At 44.2% G+C, this 22,127-nt stretch overlaps 1 protein-coding gene across 3 annotated transcripts in view; it reads right to left on the bottom strand.

Moving 5' to 3' along the window:
• Positions 1 to 22,127, bottom strand: part of LOC121575199 (inositol 1,4,5-trisphosphate receptor type 1) — a 147,428-nt gene that overhangs the window by 71,147 nt on the left and 54,154 nt on the right. For 2 of the 3 annotated variants that reach the window (XM_045222859.1, XM_045222860.1), the window contains exons 11-31: positions 19,920 to 20,074; positions 13,758 to 13,857; positions 13,311 to 13,471; positions 12,958 to 13,099; positions 10,691 to 10,849; positions 8,908 to 9,080; positions 7,430 to 7,549; positions 6,181 to 6,375; positions 5,513 to 5,764; positions 5,117 to 5,258; positions 4,745 to 4,898; positions 4,303 to 4,493; positions 3,930 to 4,062; positions 3,785 to 3,839; positions 3,454 to 3,619; positions 2,599 to 2,769; positions 1,758 to 1,838; positions 1,318 to 1,455; positions 1,090 to 1,215; positions 630 to 830; positions 113 to 364 (exon numbers count right to left, since the gene is read on the bottom strand). In XM_045222859.1, coding sequence (XP_045078794.1) covers positions 113 to 364; positions 630 to 830; positions 1,090 to 1,215; positions 1,318 to 1,455; positions 1,758 to 1,838; positions 2,599 to 2,769; positions 3,454 to 3,619; positions 3,785 to 3,839; positions 3,930 to 4,062; positions 4,303 to 4,493; positions 4,745 to 4,898; positions 5,117 to 5,258; positions 5,513 to 5,764; positions 6,181 to 6,375; positions 7,430 to 7,549; positions 8,908 to 9,080; positions 10,691 to 10,849; positions 12,958 to 13,099; positions 13,311 to 13,471; positions 13,758 to 13,857; positions 19,920 to 20,074 — 3,267 coding nt within the window. Of the gene's footprint in view, positions 1 to 112; positions 365 to 629; positions 831 to 1,089; positions 1,216 to 1,317; positions 1,456 to 1,757; positions 1,839 to 2,598; positions 2,770 to 3,453; positions 3,620 to 3,784; positions 3,840 to 3,929; positions 4,063 to 4,302; positions 4,494 to 4,744; positions 4,899 to 5,116; positions 5,259 to 5,512; positions 5,765 to 6,180; positions 6,376 to 7,429; positions 7,550 to 8,907; positions 9,081 to 10,690; positions 10,850 to 12,957; positions 13,100 to 13,310; positions 13,472 to 13,757; positions 14,587 to 19,919; positions 20,075 to 22,127 lie in introns of those variants that run through there. The other variant, XM_045222858.1, reaches the window with a different exon arrangement.

Here is a 22,127-nt window from a genome sequence, read left to right as displayed (position 1 = left end):
GAGGACCCACAGCTCCCTGCTCTACACCTTCAAGACTAACCCTAACTCACTAAACCTAAGTCCCACCCTTCTCCCTAACCCTAAACTCTGCATCTTCCATCCTTCATCTCACCTCAGGGATGCAGTCCTCGTGGGTGACCACCCTCACTATGTCGTCCAGAGGCAGCAGAGAGTTACACTTGATCTCAGTGTAGACGTTCTTTCCCTCAGTGCAGACAGCCAGGAGCTCTACCAGGTGGATGTGGTACATCAGAGGACTGTTTTGATCCATACGGTCTCGCTCCGACCGCATCATCGTGACCAGGGTCTGGAAGGACGCACGGTCGTTGTAGAACACCAGCACATCTTCGCCAGCGTTCACCAGCTATGGGGAGAGAGGGACAGAGAAGAGAGAAAAATATACAAAGTCAATGGAACGAAATAGAGTATGGAACAGTTGAATGGCAGCTGGTATGGGTATTTTATGTGTGGATAGGGATTGAACAACACTACAATCTGTGTAGGATACAATATGATTTCAATGGGTGGTTATCATATGATTTAATGATGAATGACTGTAGTTTCATATGACTGGCTGGGCAGAATAAAAAACTGGCAACGAGACAACAGGGTGAGGATGAGACAGTTACCTCAGCCATGACGATGTCCTGACACTTTTTGATGAACTTGCTCTCGGCCTTGACGATGGTCTGCAGGAACTTGAGGTACTGGACATTGCGGCCGTGCGTCTCGATGCAGTGGACAAAGTGCTGCACCACGCGCTCATTGATCTCACTGCACAGCTGGAAGTTATTCATGAAGATGTGCTGCATGGTGACAGCCTCTAGGATCTGATGGGGGGAGAGAGAGGAGGGGGGAAGGAGAGAGAGAGATGGAGGGAGATACAAAAGAGAGAGAGAGAGAGAAAGAGAAATAGAGTTCATTCTGGATCAACATTGAATTGGTGTTCACATGTGTTAATTGCATCTTCAGAACTCCTGACGCACATAAACTCTCAGGTTTTATTTTATTAGAGGAGGACAGTGCTAATGTCATGGTTAAAGTAAGAACAGTGGTGAGGTCATGGTGGGTCAGTGCAGTCTGTCTCACCCCTGGATTGAGGAACAGGTTGATGTGTTTGTGGAGCAGGGCCTGGTTCTGCTGGTTCCCTGCACAGAAGTTCTGCAGGAACTGATGGGCCAGCTTCATGATCTCCTGCATACGCACGTCCTCCCCCTGGACATAACACAGAGGATGAAAGGATGGAGTGTACATACACACACACATATACACAAGTGCATAACACGCACACACACACGTGCACACACAGTGCAGTACCTTCTCGTAGGGGATCTGTAGTAGCTCCAGCACCACGGTGTGAGCTCCCATGTTCCTGAGGAGTCTCTGTTGCTGCTTCTTACTCTTCCTGCCTGACAGACCCTCCTGAACACACAGCCTACTGAGACGCAGCAGAATCTACCCACACACACGGGCGACAAACATGTGAAGAGAGAGAGGGTCTAGCTTAACTATGTTAAAGGGAAACTGCAAGATTCTGAGCAATTTAGCCATTGTTCTACTTACTTGGCTCGCGAAACTACCTCTAACTTTCCTCATACTGCACGCAGAGACATAAAAATGGTATGCACGAGTTCATCTGACTCTGGGTAAGTAAAAAGGTATTGCCAGAATCTTGTAGTATCCGTTTAACCATAGCCCTATCCATTCCAGAGATAATACAGTATACTGAAAAGTTAAAAAGCCTGTTTAGACGTCACCTCCTTCACCACTCTGTAGTTGTAGCTCCTGGTGCTCTCTGGTTTCTTTGGTTTGTCTGAGCCACCCGAGTTGGAGTCACCCTAACGAACAAGCAGAACAAGACCATTAGCCAATGCATCACTCCCAAAGGATAGTGAGCTAACAACAAAGCTCTATTGCCATAGTTTAACATAGAGAGCCAGTGGTTGAAAAAGTACCCAAATGTCATACTTGAGTAAAAGTAAAGATACCTGAATAGAAAATGACTCAAGTAAAAGTGAAAGCCACCCAGTTAAAATACTACTTGAGTAAAAGTCTACAAGTATTTGGTTTTAAATATACTTAAGTATCAAAAGTAAAAGTAAACGTATAAATCATTTCAAATTCCTTATATTAAGCAAACCATTTTTATTTATTTACGGATAGCCAGGGGCACACTCCAACACTCAGATATAATTTACAAACAAAGCATTTGTGTTTAGTGAGTCCATCAGATCAGAGGCAATAGAGATGACCAGTATGTTCTCTTGATAAGTGTGTGAATTGGACCATTTTCTTGTCCTGCTAAGCATTAAAAATGTACTTCCCTACGACCTGCATGCCTCCTTCTGCCGCATGATGCAGAAGTACTTTTGTGTGTCAGGGAAAATGTATGGAGTAAAAAGTACATTATTTTCTTTAGGAATGTAGTGAAGTAAGAGTAAAAGTTGTCCAAAATATATATAGTTAAGTAAAGTACAGATACCCCAAAAAACTACTTAAGTCGTACTTTAAAGTATTTTTACTTAAGTACTTTACACCACTGCAGAGAGCTAAGCGCTAGGTGGCTAACTCCTGGTCTGTGGATGCCTACTACTATACCTTCTTGTGTTGAGACTCTGCAGAGCCCTCCCCAGCGTCCATGCCCTCGTCTGGCCCCTGTCTCTTGTAGACCCACAGCTCAGACTTCTCCACAATGGAGCGTAGCTGGTCCAGGTCTGACTTGATCTGCTTGTAGTTCTCCACATCCTGACTGGTTACCAGCAACTGGACCTGGAGGTATGGACAACAAACCAGTAGGACACCAGTATGGAGGATACCAGGTGTGGGATGGTTGTTTATGATTTGAGTCGAACAATAGTTTTACCTGACCATGTGCCTTAACTAGGATAAACTCTGGGCCCTTGTTGGAGCTTATAACTACAGGTTTTCCTGGTCAGGTCATGCAGCCATTTTCTGGTCAAGCTAAACTAAAAGCCTAAGTGGTACTTGGATAATTGTATAATTCTAAGGATATTATGTAAGTGTGAGTGATGGGGTCATGGGTAGGCTACATACTGTAATGGCAAATATGGACAATGAGTACAGTAACTTCTAGGATAGTGAATATGTATGATTATTCTGTATGTATGACAGTACATTTGACATTTAGCAGGCATTCATATTCAGACAGACATACAATAAGTGCATAATAAAAAGGGCATATAATTATAGCTAATGGTTATGCTTTTGTGATGCGCGGATCAACTCAAAACCCTAATCTTTCTGAGAAATGTTTATACAATCTACTCATGCATTTGGAATTGGCAACTTTGAATGAGATGTGGGTCATGGTTTCTATTATATTACATTAGATTAGGCGAGTGAAGGTCTGTTTTTTTTTTAACTGCAGGTCAGAAAATAGCTGACCCATGCATCACTAGTATATACAGTGGGTGGGTAGTAGTAGTAGTGTACCTGTTTGAAGGCCTGTAGGACCTCCTGTCTCTGGCTGAAGTGTCTGAAGAGCAGGTGGAGGGCTCGGGACACCAGGGGAGGGTAGTCATGCATGGTCAGGTGAAGCAGGACCCTCAGAAAGGTCCTGCCACCGTGGTCATCCAGGTCCAACGGGGTGTTCTCCTCACTAGGTGTGGATACACAAGCACACATATGTAAAACACTTGCACGCACACACACACACAGGAAACACACACAGAGGCAAACGCACACAAACAAGCATGTAAACACACACGGCCAAGTATCAAACAATAACTGAACTGCTGCAGGTTTAGTGTATCACAACAGTTACCTTCCACCAAATATCCCTTCTGCCTGCTCCTCTATGTGCTCAAAGTCCAGAGCTCCTGAGAAAATAATTCAGAGTGACCTTAGTAACACACACAGAGAGGTGACATGCCAAGTGATGGGTGCCATGACCTGAAATCTCCTCCCACCTGGCATGTTGTTTGGTCCCTCATGGGTTCCTGCTATTGACAGATCTGACTGGGAGTTGCTCTCATCAAACTCCCTCTTAAAGATACATAGCAGACATGATATCCGGTAGTCCAGACGCACATTCAGAATGAACTGCAGAGAGACAGAGAGGACCATGACACATACTGAATGAGTAAGACTATTGTATTGTAGAGTGATTATATTAGGATAAGCATTGGGGGTTATGGGTGAGTGGTTGGGGTTAAGGAGGGTAACCAAGTTTGGGGGAAGGGCGTTTGCAAATAGGTGTATAGGGGTGTATACAGTAGATCTATGGTCTGTATGGCATCGATTGTGGTGTGGTGTGTACTGCATGTGTGTAGGCCTTTCTACCTGTAGTATCTCTATGATCTTGAGCTTGGTGTCCATGACCAGGATGTCCTGTTTCTCTGGCTCTGTCTGGGTCTTGACCTGGTCTCCGTTGGGTGGGTTGATGGGGGTGGTGGGCAGGAACCCCCCTCCTCTGAGCACCACCTGAGTCATCAGCTCCCCGACCCCGTGGATGGAGCGCATCACGTTACTGCCTGGAAACACATGCAGGCACACATGATTGGGTCAACCATCATGTATGTGAGAGCACAATTGTTCTGTCCTTTGTTGGCCATGGGGTGAATAATGCTCAAGCCTAGGGTTCCAAAATCCCGGAATTCAACCAGAATTTCTGAGAAAAACCTGGGAACTTTAGAAAAGTTTCCGGAAATGTGCAACCCTACTAAAGCCCCACTGATGTTTGGACCTGTCACCCCTCTGGGGGCAGTGTGTTACTGTGTCCTACCTTTAGTCTCGTCTCCCTTCTCCAGCTTGTTGATGGGGAAGATGGTGCTGACGTGGACACAGTCCAGGATGGCCAGCAGGATCTTGGTCAGCCTCAGCAGGTCACTGAAGTTGTAGAAGCCAAAGTAGATGAGGTTCCTGGATAGATTCACTACCTGGGAACGGACAGAAAGAGACGGGTAGAGAGAACAAAGCTAGTGCTTAGTAAATCCATGTCCTACTGAGACTCATTCTGCTTTGACCAAAGGAAGTGAGTTTAACACCGATTTGACCAATAGGGACTGGCCTAATACAGCATTTTGCCTTTGACCAATATGGACTGGGTCTCATATTGATTTGACCAATAGGGACTGAGCTTCCAGATGGAACTGACCTCGAAGGTGAGTTTGTTCTTCTCCTTGTCAGCGAATGGGAAGCTCTGACACACCACGTCTCTAAGATAGTTCTCGACAAACTCCATGGTCAGGGCAAAACGCTCCTTGATCTCATCCTTGGATGTGCCGTCGTTGTCATAGCTGGGACCAGAGGGACACAGATCACAGGTATGGGACAGGTGATTACTTACGACTCTAACTCTTACCATGTTAATGCTACTCTCAATACTCCACTAAGACTGATTTTTATGTAAGACAGACAAGGCTATGACATATTGTTTTCACTCCTTCACTACAAACGGTGTACATTGCACCAACTTATTTTCTGACTGGCCATTGAACATGTCACCAACTCCTTTCCTCAACCCTGATAGGCCGTCGGCCCTGCCACTCACTCGTCAATGGCGATCTCGGAGGGGATCTCGGACCAGAGGCGGGCGTACTTGACGGGCGTGACCTGTTCCTGGGGGTCGCGGTCCACGTGCATGTGCAGCATCATGCGGCAGAAGGAAGCGCGCAGGTCGTAGGGCAGGTCCTCATCAGACATGCAGCGCAGGATCAGGTCCACGTCCAGCTGGTCAGAGATCTTATTGATGGCCAGGTACTGACGGTCCAGACACATCCGCGCAAACAGGTTCAGCTGGTACCTGGAAGAGAGAGAGGGACATGGGCATCACTGCTTAGACATTAAGAGACCAGGAATAATACGAAAATGTACGTTTCAAGGTTAGTGACGCCGGCTGGTTCTCTTTACTTCCTGGTACTTTATCAATCAATTCATGTCATTAGTTGCAGAATAAAGTGGACTATAATTGATTTCATTTATTGGACCTTTTCCAAGTACTCATAGGCATGTGTAAGGAGGGGGGTTCGGTGGGTGGTGGGGATGGGTTGGGTGCTTGGTACGCACCTCATCCACTCCCAATGTGTAGGACCCACTCCCATTTCCAAAAGCAAGGATGAAACCAAGCATATACAGACTAGTATCGACAGAGACAGAAGTTATTCATCTTCTACAGTCACACACAGTAAAGAGGAGAGAAAGCCTTGTGGTGTTTCTGACCTGTAGTAGCTGACCACCTCTTGGTCCTCCTTGGCGCCCTCCTTGGCATCCTGGGCCAGCTCTCTGATGCTCTTACTCCTGATTTCCTTACTGCTGTCCTTCCAGAACAGCCACACCTCCTCCTCGTCCTCCTCAGACTCCACTGAGTTCTCCCCGATGGACGCTCCCTCGATCTCAAACCTGGAAAGCACCAGTCTGGAGAGGAGACGAACCGGTATTACCCCTCTAACCACAGATTTAGGATCAGAGTAGACTATCAGCAATCATAACCTTGACCATTCAGGAATGGAAACAATATCTGATCTCAAACCTGGACAACACCAGTCTTGCTCTAACACACCTGATTCAGCTAACAGTGGTCTAAATTGAAGACCAATAGCGGATTAGTTGAATCAGGTGTGTTGGAGCTGGCCTAGAACAAAAGCCTGCACACACAGCCGGTTGACCATCCTAGAGGTATATACAAACATGTTAGCGTGGCTATACACGTGACTGACACATTTATAGCTAGGGAACACACAGTGTGGTTGAAGCAAAGAGCATAACATGGAGTTCTGAGAACACAAGGAGTAAAACTGCCTCTTCATTAATGTGTTTGTGTAGCTATGAGACCAAAACACATAGGTATAAATGAATGCAAGCCTTCCCTCAAACAAATATCACAGTTGACTATAGAATACTACAGTACTTACTATAGAATTCTATAGTATTCTGTAGTAAACTGTAGCATACTGCAGAATACTATACTACATTCTGTAGTATCCCTCGATCATATGTAGTACTTACTATAGAATTTGGTAGTATAGTGTAGAATACTATACTACACACTGTAGTATCCCTCGATCGTGTAGTGCTTACTATACCATTTTGTAATAGACACATGGAGATATTAAGTGCATTGTAATCATCAATAATTGTATCTGTCTGAAAGAACAGATGTTTACTATATGGCTACATGTTGTACTAGATTGGCATGTCCATTAGGACAAGCATGAAGGTCCACCAGGAGTAAACACTCCATCATGCAGTCACCTTGAACAGCTTGATCTGTATGACTGTAAGGGCTCCTACTGAATACACTTCATTACAGAGAGTAGTACTACACTGAAGATGGAGCTCTTTATCTGCCATACTAGAACAGCCTGTAACAGACCCTAGACTACCATTGGCTATTATTGTTAAATGTTTAGAGGAAATGGGGTTTTATAAGGTATTGATTGATTGAGAGAAGAGAGAGGAGAGGACTTACTTGGTCTCTATGAGGATGTCTCCGTTGGTGGGGTCCAGGACTGCGTTACAGATGAGCTCCTGTGTCACCGGGATGGACTTGTTCATAGACACACACAGGTCTGACAGGTAGTCCAGAAACCTGGAACACACACACACGGCCGGGCACACACACACACATAGTCACACACACATCATTCAATGTCAACTGCTCGTTTCATATGGACAAAGGCATTCACAAGTACACAAACACACGTTTCTATAGACCCATGATGTCCCCAATGAAAAATGTCCTAAACGCTTCACTTGACCACCACTTGACTTCAATTAAGTGCCACAATTAAACGACACATGAAAACATAGCATTTGCCCTCGAGCAGCTTACAATACACTCCACACCACAGGAGACTGCTGAGTGGAGGACGGCTCATAATAATACCTGGAACGGAGCAAATGGAATGGCATCAACCACATGGAAACCATGTATTATTATATATTTTTTTGTTGTTGATGTATTTGATACCATTTCCACTTATTCAGCTCCAGCCATTACCACGAGCCCGTCCTCTCCAATTAAGGTGCCACCAACTTCCTGTGCTCCACACGTCTTTACTCCCTTGATGTGGCAAACGACTAACACATTTCAACACACATTCAGTCAGCCACTGGTCTTCAATTACATAGAACACAGCAATATACTGTATCATCTGGCTATAAGGAGCATACAGACAGATATCAAGACACGCAAATTAACACATTCAAAAACATGTAGTGTACACACAAACGTGTGCATGCAAAGTGAGCGCACTCACACACCCCCACATGTTTGTTTTACTATCTTTGTGGGGACCAAACAATTTATTCCCATTTAAAATCATATTTTCCCTAACCCTAAACCTACCCCTAACCCTTACACCAAAACCTAACTCCAAACCCTACACTGAACAAAAATATAAATGCAACATGTAAAGTGTTGGTCCCATGTTTCATGAGCTGAAATAAAAGATCCCAAAATGTTTCCATACGCACAAGAAGCTTATTTCTCTCAAATTTGGTGCACACATTTGTTTACATCCCTGTTAGTAAGCATTTCTCCTTCGCTAAGATAATCAATCCACCTGAAAGGTGTGGCCTATCAAGAAGCTGATTAAACAGCATGATCATTACACAGGTGCACCTTGTGCTGGGGACAATAAAAGGCCACTCTAAAATGTGCAGTTTTGTCACACAACACAATCCCACAGATGTCTCAAGTTTTGAGGGAGCATGCAATTGGCATGCTGACTGCAGGAATGACCACCAGAGTTGTTGCCAGAGAATTGAGTGTTAATTTCTCTACCATAAGCCGCCTCCGACGTCGTTTTAGAGAATTTGGAACCCTAACCATAAAATAGCCCTTTTCCCTATGGGAAACTATCCTTGTGAGGGCTTCTGGTCCCCCACAAGGATATTAAAACCAAACACACACACACACACACACACACACACACACACACTGACCTAGGCTCCCGGTTCTTCCTGACGAGGCTGACAAAGGTGTCTATCTCTGCAGCGGTGATGTGTTTCTCCAGCAGCTTGCGGTTGTTGTGGAGCAGAGCTGTGATAGTGTCCTCAGCCAGAACATCATAACCTATCTGCTTCTGCATGAAGCGGAACTGCTTGGCTATGTACTCCTGTGGGATAAACACAGGCTCTGATCATAGTCAAACATTATCACAATATTGGGACTGTGGTCATTTGTGGCTCAGTTGGTAAGTGCATGGCGCTAGCAACACCAGGGTTGTGGGTTTGATTTCCACTGGGACCACCCATACAAAAATCTATGCACTCACTACTGTATGTCGCAATGGATAAAAGCATCTGCTAAATTTCATATGTTACATTGTGATGCTATGCTATTGAATGAGGTCAATCAATTAATGTAAACCCTGTTGAATGGTTAGCCACATTTGATTTAACAAACATTTCAATAGGAGTTTCAATGTGTTCATAGTGTGATCCACCTTGCTACTAGTTCACTGAAATAGTTTCTGTATCGTTGCCTCAGTATTACTTACCTAAGATTCCCACTAATTTCTTCAACAACAACATATTTACTGTAACACAGGCTAAAATAATTAATTTGGGGGGATTTAAAGGTAGGTAAGATCCCCCCTCCCGTAAATTCCCCAAATTCCCTTACAATTCCCATGGGTAATTCCCACATTTCTTCCAAATTTTCCTGGAATTGTTCAACTGGCCAGTGTAACGTCATTAGACTACATAGACACAGTATTAGTGCAGCCGTATCAAAGGCCTCCGGGCCATTCATCTGAGACTGGGAGAACAGAGGCTGTCCACAGGCACCAGGCAGCTTCCTCCTTCAGCTGAATCCAGCCACCATTCCAACAATTACACAGTATGTGACAGTGGACATTAATCTGTGTCTCTCTCTGTCTGTCTGTCTGTCTCTGTCTCTCTCTCTGTCTCTCTCTCTCTCTGTGTATTTGGACAATGCATGTTTCTGTAGGCATGCGGTCATGAGTGTGTGAGCGAGCGAGAGTGCATGTCATGTGCACCGAGAGGGAGGGTTGGGCTGCTGAAAGTTTGATGAAGGCAGAATGTGAGTGTACTTGACACACTGACTGAACAGCACATTCAATTACAGCTCTCATATGCATGGTATGATCCTCTGTAGCTCAATTGGTAGAGCATGGCGCTTGTAACGCCAGGGTAGTGGGTTTGATCCCCGGGACCACCAATACGTAAAAATGTATGCACACATGACTGTAAGTCGCTTTGGATAAAAGCGTCTGCTAAATGGCCTATTATTTATATTATTATTATTATAATAGTCTTTACATTAAGTGCCATCATACAGTGTAGGCTAATTGTATAAGTGCTGTGGCTTGATATTGTGGCTATAGGTTAAGACCCTGTCTGCTGGAACACTCTGTCCAGAACACCATGTGAAAACAACCCCTATGCCATTCCTTTACTAAAGCCCGCTAGGGTCTGCAGGTCTAATGGAACCAGATACTGTAGGTGTATATAAGCCAAATGGAGATAGCTCCACCTAGGCTTCTAATGGACTTAAGGGTACATCATCATATTGCTTACACACTAATTTAGTATATTCAGATCAGCAAACACTGAAAGAGTATGGGTTAGGTTAAGGGGCTAGGGATAAGGTTGGGGTAGTGGTTGTTTTGGGACCAGGCCAGTATTGTGAACTGTCATTTGTGTCCTTCTGTGGCTGTTGTAGGCCCAGACCAGTAGGCCTGACAGTTACCGCGCTGCGTACCTGGTTCTTGCGGTAGTCCTGTTGGGAGTGGCGTAACACACGGTAACACAGGCGGCAGATGTGCCTGAAAGGGGCGTGGCGCTGGTCAGCCAGCTCCTCCAATCGCAGCATGGGCCCATCCCCGCTGTCTGTGAAAGGAGCCTGCAGTAGCTTGAAGATCTGTTCCATCAGGTTAAGAAAATTCATTTGTTGGAAAAATGTATGACAGTTTGTTATACAGTGGGGGAAAAAAAAGTATTTAGTCAGCCACCAATTGTGCAAGTTCTCCCACTTAAAAAGATGAGAGGCCTGTAATTTTCATCATAGGTACACATACTATGACAGACAAATTAAGAACAAAAAATCCAGAAAATCACATTGTAGGATTGTTAATGAATTTATTCACCTACAAAGTTTCCCGAGTGGCGCAGTGGTCTAAGGCACTGCATCGCAGTGCTAGCTGTGCCACTAGAGATCCTGGTTCGAATCCAGGCTCTGTCGTAACCGGCCGCGACCGGGAGACCCATGGGGCGGCGCACAATTGGCCCAGCGTCGTCCAGGGTAGGGGAGGGAATGGCCGGCAGGGGATGTAGCTCAGTTGGTAGAGCATGGCGTTTGCAACGCCAGGGTTGTGGGTTCGATAAAATAATGTATGTGCTAACTGTAAGTCGCTCTGAATAAGAGCGTCTGCTAAATGACTAAAATGTAAATGTAAAATGCAAACAAGCAAGATTTCTGGCTCTCACAGACCTGTAACTTCTTCTTTAAGAGGCTCCTCTGTCTTCCACTCGTTACCTGTATTAATGGCACCTGTTTGAACTTGTTATCAGTATAAAAGACACCTGTCCACAACCTCAAACAGTCACACTCCAAACTCCACTATGGCCAAGACCAAAGAGCTGTCAAAGGACACCAGAAACAAAATTGTAGACCTGCACCAGGCTGTGAAGACTGAATCTGCAATAGGTAAGCAGCTTGGTTTGAAGAAATCAACTGTGGGAGCAATTATTAGGAAATGGAAGACATACAAGACCACTGATAATCTCCCTCGATCTGGGGCTCCACGCAAGATCTCACCCCGTGGGCTCAAAATGATCACAAGAACGGTGAGCAAAAATCCCAGAACCACACGGGGGGACCTAGTGAATGACCTGCAGAGAGCTGGGACCAAAGTAACAAAGCCTACCATCAGTAACACACTACGCCGCCAGGGACTCAAATCCTGCAGTGCCAGACGTGTCCCCCTGCTTAAGCCAGTACATGTCCAGGCCCGTCTGAAGTTTGCTAGAGTGCATTTGGATGATCCAGAAGAGGATTGGGAGAATGTCATATGGTCAGATGAAACCAAAATAGAACTTTTTGGTAAAATCTCAACTCGTCGTGTTTGGAGGACAAAGAATGCTGAGTTGCATCCAAAGAACACCATACCTACTCTGAAGCATGGGGGGTGGAAACATCATGCTTTGGGGCTGTTTTTCTGCAAAGGGACCAGGACGACTGATCCGTGTAAAGGAAAGAATGAATGGGGCCATGTATCGTGAGATTTTGAGTGAAAACCTCCTTCCATCAGCAAGGGCATTGAAGATGAAACGTGGCTGGGTCTTTCAGCATGACAATGATCCCAAACACACCGCCTGGGCAACGAAGGAATGGCTTCGTAAGAAGCATTTCAAGGTCCTGGAGTGGCCTAGCCAGTCTCCAGATCTCAACCCCATAGAAAATCTTTGGAGGGGAGTTGAAAGTCCGTGTTGCCCAGCGACAGCCCCAAAACATCACTGCTCTAGAGGAGATCTGCATGGAGGAATGGGCCAAAATACCAGCAACAGTGTGTGAAAACCTTGTGAAGACTTACAGAAAACGTTTGACCTGTGTCATTGCCAACAAAGGGTATATAACAAAGTATTGAGAAACTTTTGTTATTGACCAAATACTTATTTTCCACCATAATTTGCAAATAAATTCATTAGAATTCCTACAACGTGATTTTCTGGATTTTTTTTCTGAATTTGTCTGTCATAGTTGACGTGTACCTATGATGAAAATTACAGGCCTCTCTCATCTTTTTAAGTGGGATAATTTGCACAATTTGTGGCTGACTAAATACTTTTTTTCTCCACTGTACGTTGTTGAACTTTTGTTGAACTTCAACAGAGGTTAATAGAAGACAAAGGAGTTTGCTTCATAATGGATCTACATTGAAAAGGAATTAAGTAGCCGGCCTGAGCCTTTTTCACCCCTTCAGTCTGTGGAAGTTCTAGTTGTCCCTTATGAATGACATTGTTCTCTACCTGTTTGAGGATGTTCTGTTCCCTCATGAGTTTCTGTCTCTCTCTGTTGGGCTTGTTGACCATGATTTCCAAAACATCCTGGCCGTTGTTGGGGATGTCCACCACGAAGAACACCAGGTCCTCCAAAAGCTTGGTCACCGCCCTGTAGGACACACAGGAACAAGAAGTCATACACAGGAAGAGGCACAACAATAGATATCGCAGATTTCGGCAAACTTTCTTTGAGATTTAGAATTCTTAATGGGTGCCATGTTGACACCAAGAGTTCCAAGGACATTACATTCTGGTAAGGTTTGGTCCTACATTGACGAGGTAAAAAACACATAGTGAGCACCAAAATGGCTGCCGTGTACCTCCTCTCATTCTGAGTGATGGTGCCCTTCTCCAGTTTGCCTGCGATGGACGCCAACACTTTACTGGCATCGTTGGCAAAGTCCAGGTCTCTGACTTCAGCGGGCGAGACGGGTACGATGGCAAACGCCTCTTTGTCTTCTTTCAGTGCAGATGTGCCGATCTAAAAATAACAACATAGAGAGAAACTGATGAGTGAATTAGGATTGTAAAATGTGGTTAATTCTAGTAAGTAAAACTTACAAATAGAAAATTATTCATTAGTGCATCTGGTGGTCAGATCTAATGTGAGGGTATTATTATATTATTTAGCAATTTTTGGGTTGGACTGATTTAAGTGGGACACACAGAAAACATGATATAATGTAGTTAAAGAGTTTGACAGACTATTGGTAAGGTCTCAAACTGTCTGGTCTTAATGGGGATTGGCTGGTTGAGCTGTCACTCACACGTAACATGACAGGTTTCTCCTCCTCCTTGTCGATGGGGTGGTTGGTGCTGTGGACCCATGTGTTTGTGCACAAGTGTCTGAGCCTCACGTACGAGTTCCTGGGCAAGCAAGCAAACACACACACAGAATATGAGTATTGTGAGTCAAGAATGAATGTCATTATTGGGCAAGGCCCACTATAGCACATACTAAGCAGTGCCATACCAAACAGTGGAACAGACGTGTGCCTCTGATTAAATACTGAAACATTTATATTTTCTGATGCATTCCAGTACAGGGAGGGATATCATAATAATAGTCGTTACTGTAAACCAAACAACATCTTACAGTATCTGTATAAAACTCAACAAAAATAAAACCACACAATTGAGTAGGCAGCCTATAGTACGTAAGAAACAGAAACAGGGCTTGCAGTAAGTCAGTCTAGAGTCAGTCTAGTCTGTGTGAATCATCCTCATCTTCTCCTTCATCAAAGTCACCAGTCCTTGCACCCTCACAACCAACATGAAAGAGTAACTAACACTGGCTACTGCAAGTCAAACCCTCCCTACTGTACAGTCAGCTTGGAAGACAAAAACAAGACACAGACGCGCACATGCACACGCACACGCTTTATTGCTTCATGACCTCATAAAAACTCCCTCACCTACTCTCCCATGAAGGAAACTCTCCCTACCCTCTCCAAAACACAGACTCACACCTGTCCTATGTCAACCGATACTGAAGACAGCATGACCCTAACCCAGCCCACTCACCCTTTCCACTTAAAGTGAGAACAGAAAGGTCTTTTAATGGGGGAATTCCACTTTAAATCAACTAAATGTGTCTGATAACGAACAAACACCACACAAATCTAAAGATTTTATATATATATATATATAAACAATCTTTAGATTTGTGTGGTGTTTGTTCATTATCAGACACACATATACATATATACACACATATATATGTGCTGACAACAAAATCACACAAAAATTATCAATGGAAATCAAATGTATCAACCCATGGAGGTCTGGATTTGGAGTCACCCTCAAAATTAAAGTGGAAAACCACACTACAGGCTGATCCAACTTTTATGTAATGTCCTTAAAACAAGTCAAAATGAGGCTCAGTAGTGTGTGTGGCCTCCACGTGCCTGTATGACCTCCCTACAACGCCTGGGCATGTTCCTGATGAGGTGGCGGATGGTCTCCTGAGGGATCTCCTCCCAGACCTGGACTAAAGCATCCGCCAACTCATGGACAGTCTGTGGTGCAACGTGGCGTTGGTGGATGGAGCGAGACATGATGTCCCAGATGTGCTCAATTGGATTCAGGTCTGGGGAACGGGCGGGCCAGTCCATAGCATCAAAGCCTTCCTCTTGCAGGAACTGCTGACACACTCCAGCCACATGAGGTCTAGCATTGTCTTGCATTAGGAGGAACCCAGGGCCAACCGCACCAGCATATGGTCTCACAAGGGGTCTGAGGATCTCATCTCGGTACCTAATGGCAGTCAGGCTACCTCTGGCGAGCACATGGAGGGCTGAGCGGCACCCTCCAAAGAAATGCCACCCCACACCATGACTGACCCACCGCCAAACCGGTCATGCTGGAGGATGTTGCAGGCAGCAGAACGTTCTCCACGGCGTCTCCAGACTCTGCTACGTCTGTCACATGTGCTCAGTGTGAACCTGCTTTCATCTGTGAAGAGCACAGGGCGCCAGTGGCGAATATGCCAATCTTGGTGTTCTCTGGCAAATGCCAAACATCCTGCACGGTGTTGGGCTGTAAGCACAACCCCCACCTGTGGACGTCGGGCCCTCATACCACCCTCATGGAGTCTGTTTCTGACCGTTTGAGCAGACACATGCACATTTGTGGCCTGCTGGAGGTCATTTTGCAGGGCTCTGGCAGTGCTCCTCCTGCTCCTCCTTGCACAAAGGCGGAGGTAGCAGTCCTGCTGCTGGGTTGTTGCCCTCCTACGGCCTCCTCCACGTCTCCTGATGTACTGGCCTGTCTCCTGGTAGCGCCTCCATGCTCTGGACACTACGCTGACAGACACAGCAAACCTACTTGCCACAGCTCGCATTGATGTGCCATCCTGGATGAGCTGCACTACCTGAGCCACTTGTGTGGGTTGTAGACTCCGTCTCATGCTACCACTAGAGTGAAAGCACCGCCAGCATTCAAAAGTGACCAAAACATCAGCCAGGAAGCATAGGAACTGAGAAGTGGTCTGTGGTCACCACCTGCAAACCACTCCTTTCATTGGGGGTGTCTTGCTAATTGCCTATAATTTCCACCTGTTGTCTATTCCATTTGCACAACAGCATGTGAAATGTATTGTCAATCAGTGTTGCTTCCTAAGTGGACAGTTTGATTTCACAGAAGTGTGATTGACTTGGAGTTATATTGTGTTGTTTAAGTGTTCCCTTTATTTTTTTGAGCAGTGTATATATACAGTGAGGGAAAAAAGTATTTGATCCCCTGCTGATTTTGTACGTTTGCCCACTGACAAAGAAATGATCAGTCTATAATTTTAATGGTAGGTTTATTTGAACAGTGAGAGACAGAAAATTCAGAAAAACACATGTAAAATTTTTTATAAATTGATTTGCATTTTAATGAGGGAAATAAGTATTTGACCCCTCTGCAAAACATGACCTAGTACTTGGTGGCAAAACCCTTGTTGGCAATCACAGAGGTCAGACGTTTCTTGTAGTTGGCCACCAGGTTTGCACACATCTCAGGAGGGATTTTGTCCCATTCCTTTTTGCAGATCTTCTCCAAGTCATTAATAATAATAATATTATTTCGAGGCTGACATTTGGCAACTCGAACCTTCAGCTCCCTCCACAGAATGTCTATGGAATTAAGGTCTGGAGACTGGCTAGGCCACTCCAGGACCTTAATGTGCCTCTTCTTGAGCCACTCCTTTGTTGCCTTGGCCATGTGTTTTGGGTCATTGTCATGCTGGAATACCCATCCACGACCCATTTTCAATGCCCTGGCTGAGGGAAGGAGGTTCTCACCCAAGATTTGACGGTACATGGCCCTGTCCATCGTCCCTTTGATGCGGTGAAGTTGTCCTGTCCCCTTAGCAGAAAAACACCCCCAAAGCATAATGTTTCCACCTCCATGTTTGACTGTGGGGATGGTGTTCTTGGGCTCATAGGCAGCATTCCTCCTCCTCCAAACACAGCGAGTTGAGTTGATGCCAAAGAGCTCCATTTTGGTCTCATATGACCACAACACTTTCACCCAGTTCTCCTCTGAATCATTCAGATGTTCATTGGCAAACTTCAGACGGGCATGTATATGTGCTTTCTTGAGCAGGGGGACCTTGCGGGCGCTGCAGGATTTCAGTCCTTCACGGCGTAGTGTGTTACCAATTGTTTTCTTGTGACTATGGTCCCAGCTGCCTTGAGATCATTGACAAGATCCTCCTGTGTAGTTCTGGGCTGATTCCTCACCATTCTCATGATCATTGCAACTCCACGAGGTGAGATCTTGCATGGAGCCCCAGGCCGAGGGAGATTGACAGTTCTTTTGTGTTTCTTCCATTTGCGAATAATCGCACCAACTATTGTCACCTTCTCACCAAGCTGCTTGGCGATGGTCTTGTAGCCCATTCCAGCCTTGTGTAGGTCTACAATCTTGTTCCTGACATCCTTGGAGAGCTCTTTGGTCTTGGCCATGGTGGAGAGTTTGGAATCTGATTGATTGATTGCTTCTGTGGACAGGTGTCTTTTATACAGGTAACAAACTGAGATTAGGAGCACTCCCTTTAAGAGTGTGTATAAAAGACACCTGGGAGCCAGAAATCTTTCTGATTGAGAGGGGTCAAATACTTATTTCCCCATTAAAATGCAAATCAATTTATAACATTTTTGACATGCGTTTTTTCTGGATTTTGTTGTTGTTATTCTGTCTCTCACTGTTCAAATAAACCTACCATTAAAATTATAGACTGACTCATTTCGCTGTCAGTGGGCAAACGTCAAAATCAGTAGGGGATCAAATACTTTTTCCCTCACTGTGTGTGTATATGATATATATATATATATATATATATATATATATATATATATATATATACATACATATACACACACACACTACCAGTCAAAAGTTTGGACACAGCCTACTCATTCAAGGGTTTGTATTTATTGTTTCTATTTTTTACATTGTAGAATAATAGTGAAGACATCAAAACTATGAAATAACACATATGGAATCATGTAGTAACCCATAAAGTGTTTAACAAATCAAAATATATTTTATCTTTCAGATTCTTCAAATACCCACCCTTTGCCTTGATGACAGCTTTGCACACTCTTGGCATTCTCTCAACCAGCTTCATGAGGTAGTCACCTGGAATGCATTTCAATTAACAGGTGTGCCTTCTTAAAAGTTAATTTGTGGAATTTATTTCCTTCTTAATGCGTTTGAACCAATCAGTTGTGTTGTGACAAGGTGTGGGGGGGTATACAGAAGATAGCCCTATTTAGTAAAAGATCAAGTCCATATTATGGCAAAAACAACTCAAATAAGCAAAGAGAAAAGACAGTCCATCATTACTTTAAGACATGAAGGTCAGTCAATATGGAACATTTCAAAAACGTTTAAAGTTTCTTCAAGTGCAGTCGCAAAAACCATCAAGCGCTATGATGAAACTGGCTCTCATGAGGACCGCCACAGGAATGGAAGACCCAGAGTTACCTCTGCTGCAGAGGTTAAGTTCATTAGAGTTACCAGCCTCAGAAATTGCAGCCCAAATAAATGCTTCACAGAGTTCAAGTAACAGACACATCTCAACATCAACTGTTCAGAGGAGACTGTGTGAATCAGGCCTTCATGGGTTGAATTGCATCAAAGAAACCACTACTAAAGGACACCAAAAAGAAGAATAGACTAGCTTTGGCCAAGAAACACAAGCAATGGACATTAGACCGGTGGAAATTTGTCCTTTGGTCTGGAGTCCAAATTTGAGATTTTTGGTTCCAACCGCCGTGTCTTTGTGAGACGTGGTGTGGGTGAACGGATGATCTCTGTATTTCCCACTGTATAGCATGGAGGAGGAGGTGTTATGGTGGGGGGGTGCTTTGCTGGTGACACTGTCTGTGATTTATTTAGAATTCAAGGCAATATTAACCAGCATGGCTACCACAGCATTCTGCAGCAATATGCCATCCCATCTGGTTTGGGCTTAGTGGGACAATCATTTGTTTTCAATAGGACAATGACCCGACAAACCTCCAGGCTGTGTAAGGGCTATTTTACAAAGAAGGAGAGTGATGGAGTGCTGCATCAGATGACCTGGCCTCCACAATCTCCTGACCTCAACCCAATTGTGCAAAGCTGTCATCAAGGCAAAGGGTGGCTATTTGAATAAATATATTTTGATTTGTTTAACAGTTTTTTGGTTACTACATGACTCCATATGTGATCCTTCATAGTTTTGATGTCTTCACTATTATTCTACAATGTAGAAAATAGTTTTAAAAAACAAAAACCTTGGAATGAGTAGGTGTGTCCAAACTTTTGACTGGTTCTGTATACATGTGTGTTTGAGTGTGTGTCTCCATTTCCAGGTGGAGAAACATGACTGTTTACTTTTCATATTGCAACATGTTCATTAGAATCTGATCTGCGTCAACAGTGGGCTACCTAGTCACTATGTTTTTTTAGGACTTTCCAGACACACAGTCATCAGCTAATCTTTCATTTATTGAATTGGAATTTCAGTTTACTTCCTGAATTGACTGAGTTCAATTCAAATTGACCCCAACCCTGACAAATACAGCCTGGTCACTCACCTCTGCACATGACACAACAATACAGGATGTATTTTAAAATAGACAAATTCTCATGGACATAGTAAAAAGAGAAGCTACTTATTAGAAAAATTGTAAATTCCTCTAAAAGTATTATGAGTAATAGGGTATTTTTGCACAATGTGAGCTGCGGGGGCTGCTTAGTGGCAGACTATGTGGCCCTAAAGTCCTATCTGGGTACCAGGAAGTCCCCTCTCTCAGTGGTATGGTCCAGCACAAACTCCTACCTGGCTACCAGGGAGTCCCCCACCTCTCAGAGTGGTAGGGTCCAGCTCAAAGTCCTACCTGGGTACCAGGAAGTCCCCCCTCTCAGTGGTAGGGTCCAGCTCAAAGTCCTACCTGGGTACCAGGGAGTCCCCCCCTCTCAGAGTGGTAGGGTCCAGCTCAAAAATTGAGGAGATGTCATTGCCATCAGGGACAGACACCAGGGTGTACATGACCTTCTCCTGGGGGTTCCTGAGGCGGACGCGGAGGTCGACCTGCTCAGAGTCCAGCTGGAAACGCAACATGGAAACAACAGTCTCATCAGATCACTGGAGAGATAACATGACAACAAAACAGTCTCGTCAGATCACTGCAAAACCACATTGACATGTGCCATGAAGACCAGGATCAATGATTATGAAGAGTAAAATAATTGATAGACCATCAATATACACTGAGTATACAAAACATTAAGAACACCTGCTCTTTCCATGACATAGACTAACCAGGTGAATCCAGGTGAAAGCTATGATCCCTTATTGATGTCACTTGTTAAATCAACTTGAAATCAGTGTAGATGAAGGTGAGGAGACAGGTTAAAGAAGGATTTTCAAGCCTTGAGACAATTGAGACATGGATTGTGTATGTGTGCCATTCAGAGGATGAATGGTTAAGACAAAAAATGTAAGTGTCTTTGAACGGGGTATGGTAGTAGGAGCCAGGCGCACCGGTTTGTGTCAAGAACTGCAACGCTGCTGGGTTTTTCACGCTCAACAGATTCCCGTGTGTATCAAGAACCACCCAAAGGACATCCAGTCAACTTGACACAACCGTGGGAAGCATTGGAGTCAACATGGGTCAGCATCCCTGTGGAATGCTTTCAACACCTTGTAGAGTCCATGCCCCAACGAACTGAGGCTGTTCTGAGAGCCAAAACGGGGGGGGGATGCAACTCAATATTAGGAAGGTGTTCCTAATGTTTGGTATACTCAGTGTATATGGCTTATGTTTTAGTAATAGAAATGTTAAAAGGTCAAGTCACACACACACACACTGGTCAGCTTCCTGTGAAATTCCTAGACAATGACCTAAAGAGCAAATCCTGGGCAGGAACTGACTGAAGAAGATAAGAGACTCACAACTCAAAGGGATCTTTTCATTCACCACAATGTGAGAGCATCGATTTGATCCAATTTCTATTTTTTTAAATCTAATTTATGCCAATAGAACTCTATTGGCTTAATTCAATATACTGCACTAAACCTCATGACCTACTAATAGTATGAAGTTCTAAAGGCCAAAAGAGACATTTATTCTTATCTCAGTGTATTGTGAAGTATCAATCAGTGTTATTACTCATAAATATCATCAAATATTTATAAATATTAATTTCAGTAATTAGAGTAATAAGTAATGTAGTATAATTATCTGGTTAAACTGCAGCTCTTTCTTAGTTTGGGTCTTCTGCTGTGTTCACATGATCACTATTGTTGAGTGGATGATAGTCTAGTGACGTATTACCCTTTTGACTTTATGGTATTGACCCGAACCGCACTGTTCTGGCTTGGAGATTTTCTTTTTACGTTATCCTATCAAGCAACTATATGGTGGATGCATAACTAGGCCAGCGAAGTATAACTTGGCTCGGCTTCAGTATATGTCCATCCCCATAGAGCCAGGGACAGACACATGGACCTCCAGGCATGGAGACAGCCCTCAGCTCCATGCTCTGTTAGTCATACAAGCCTGTCCAACCACGTGTTGACAAAGGCTGCGTTTACACAGGCAGCCCAATTCTGATATTTTTTCCACTAATTGGTCTTTTGACCTATCACATCAGATCTTTTCACATCAGATCTTTTTTTTCAGAGCTAATCTGATTGGTCAACAGACCAATTAGTGAAAAAATATACAAATTGTGTTGCCTGTGTAAACGCAAACTAATGCGACTAGTGTGTCAGTGCTTGCTATAGAGTCCAGTGTTTTGTAGAGACAATTGTGCAACTGAGATCATTCCTAGTGGTAGACTGCCATCTGTTGGCTAAAGGCAGGTAACAGTTGCCTGACGACTCAAACTGAATTCTTCCGCACATACCTCAGTCTGAGACTGCCATCGTTGAAGTCGTTTTTAGTGACGTCAAAATGAGTGGTGTTGTACAAAACAAAGTAATCAGCGATTGGATCATCTCTAACCAATCAGAGTATCAAAGCCAATGACAGTACAGTATGAAAATAGGCAGAAACTGCTTCTCCAATAGAACTCCTCAACCACACTTGTAGGCGATGCCATGGCGACGTTGGCTAGCGAAGCTCATGCGTAGAAACACGTCATCGGGTTTAACG

Source organism: Coregonus clupeaformis, chromosome 10 (genome assembly GCF_020615455.1).
Source record: "Coregonus clupeaformis isolate EN_2021a chromosome 10, ASM2061545v1, whole genome shotgun sequence".
Lineage (NCBI taxonomy): Eukaryota > Metazoa > Chordata > Actinopteri > Salmoniformes > Salmonidae > Coregonus > Coregonus clupeaformis.
Note: the sequence above shows the minus strand (reverse complement) of the source record. Positions and strands in the feature narration are given on the sequence as shown.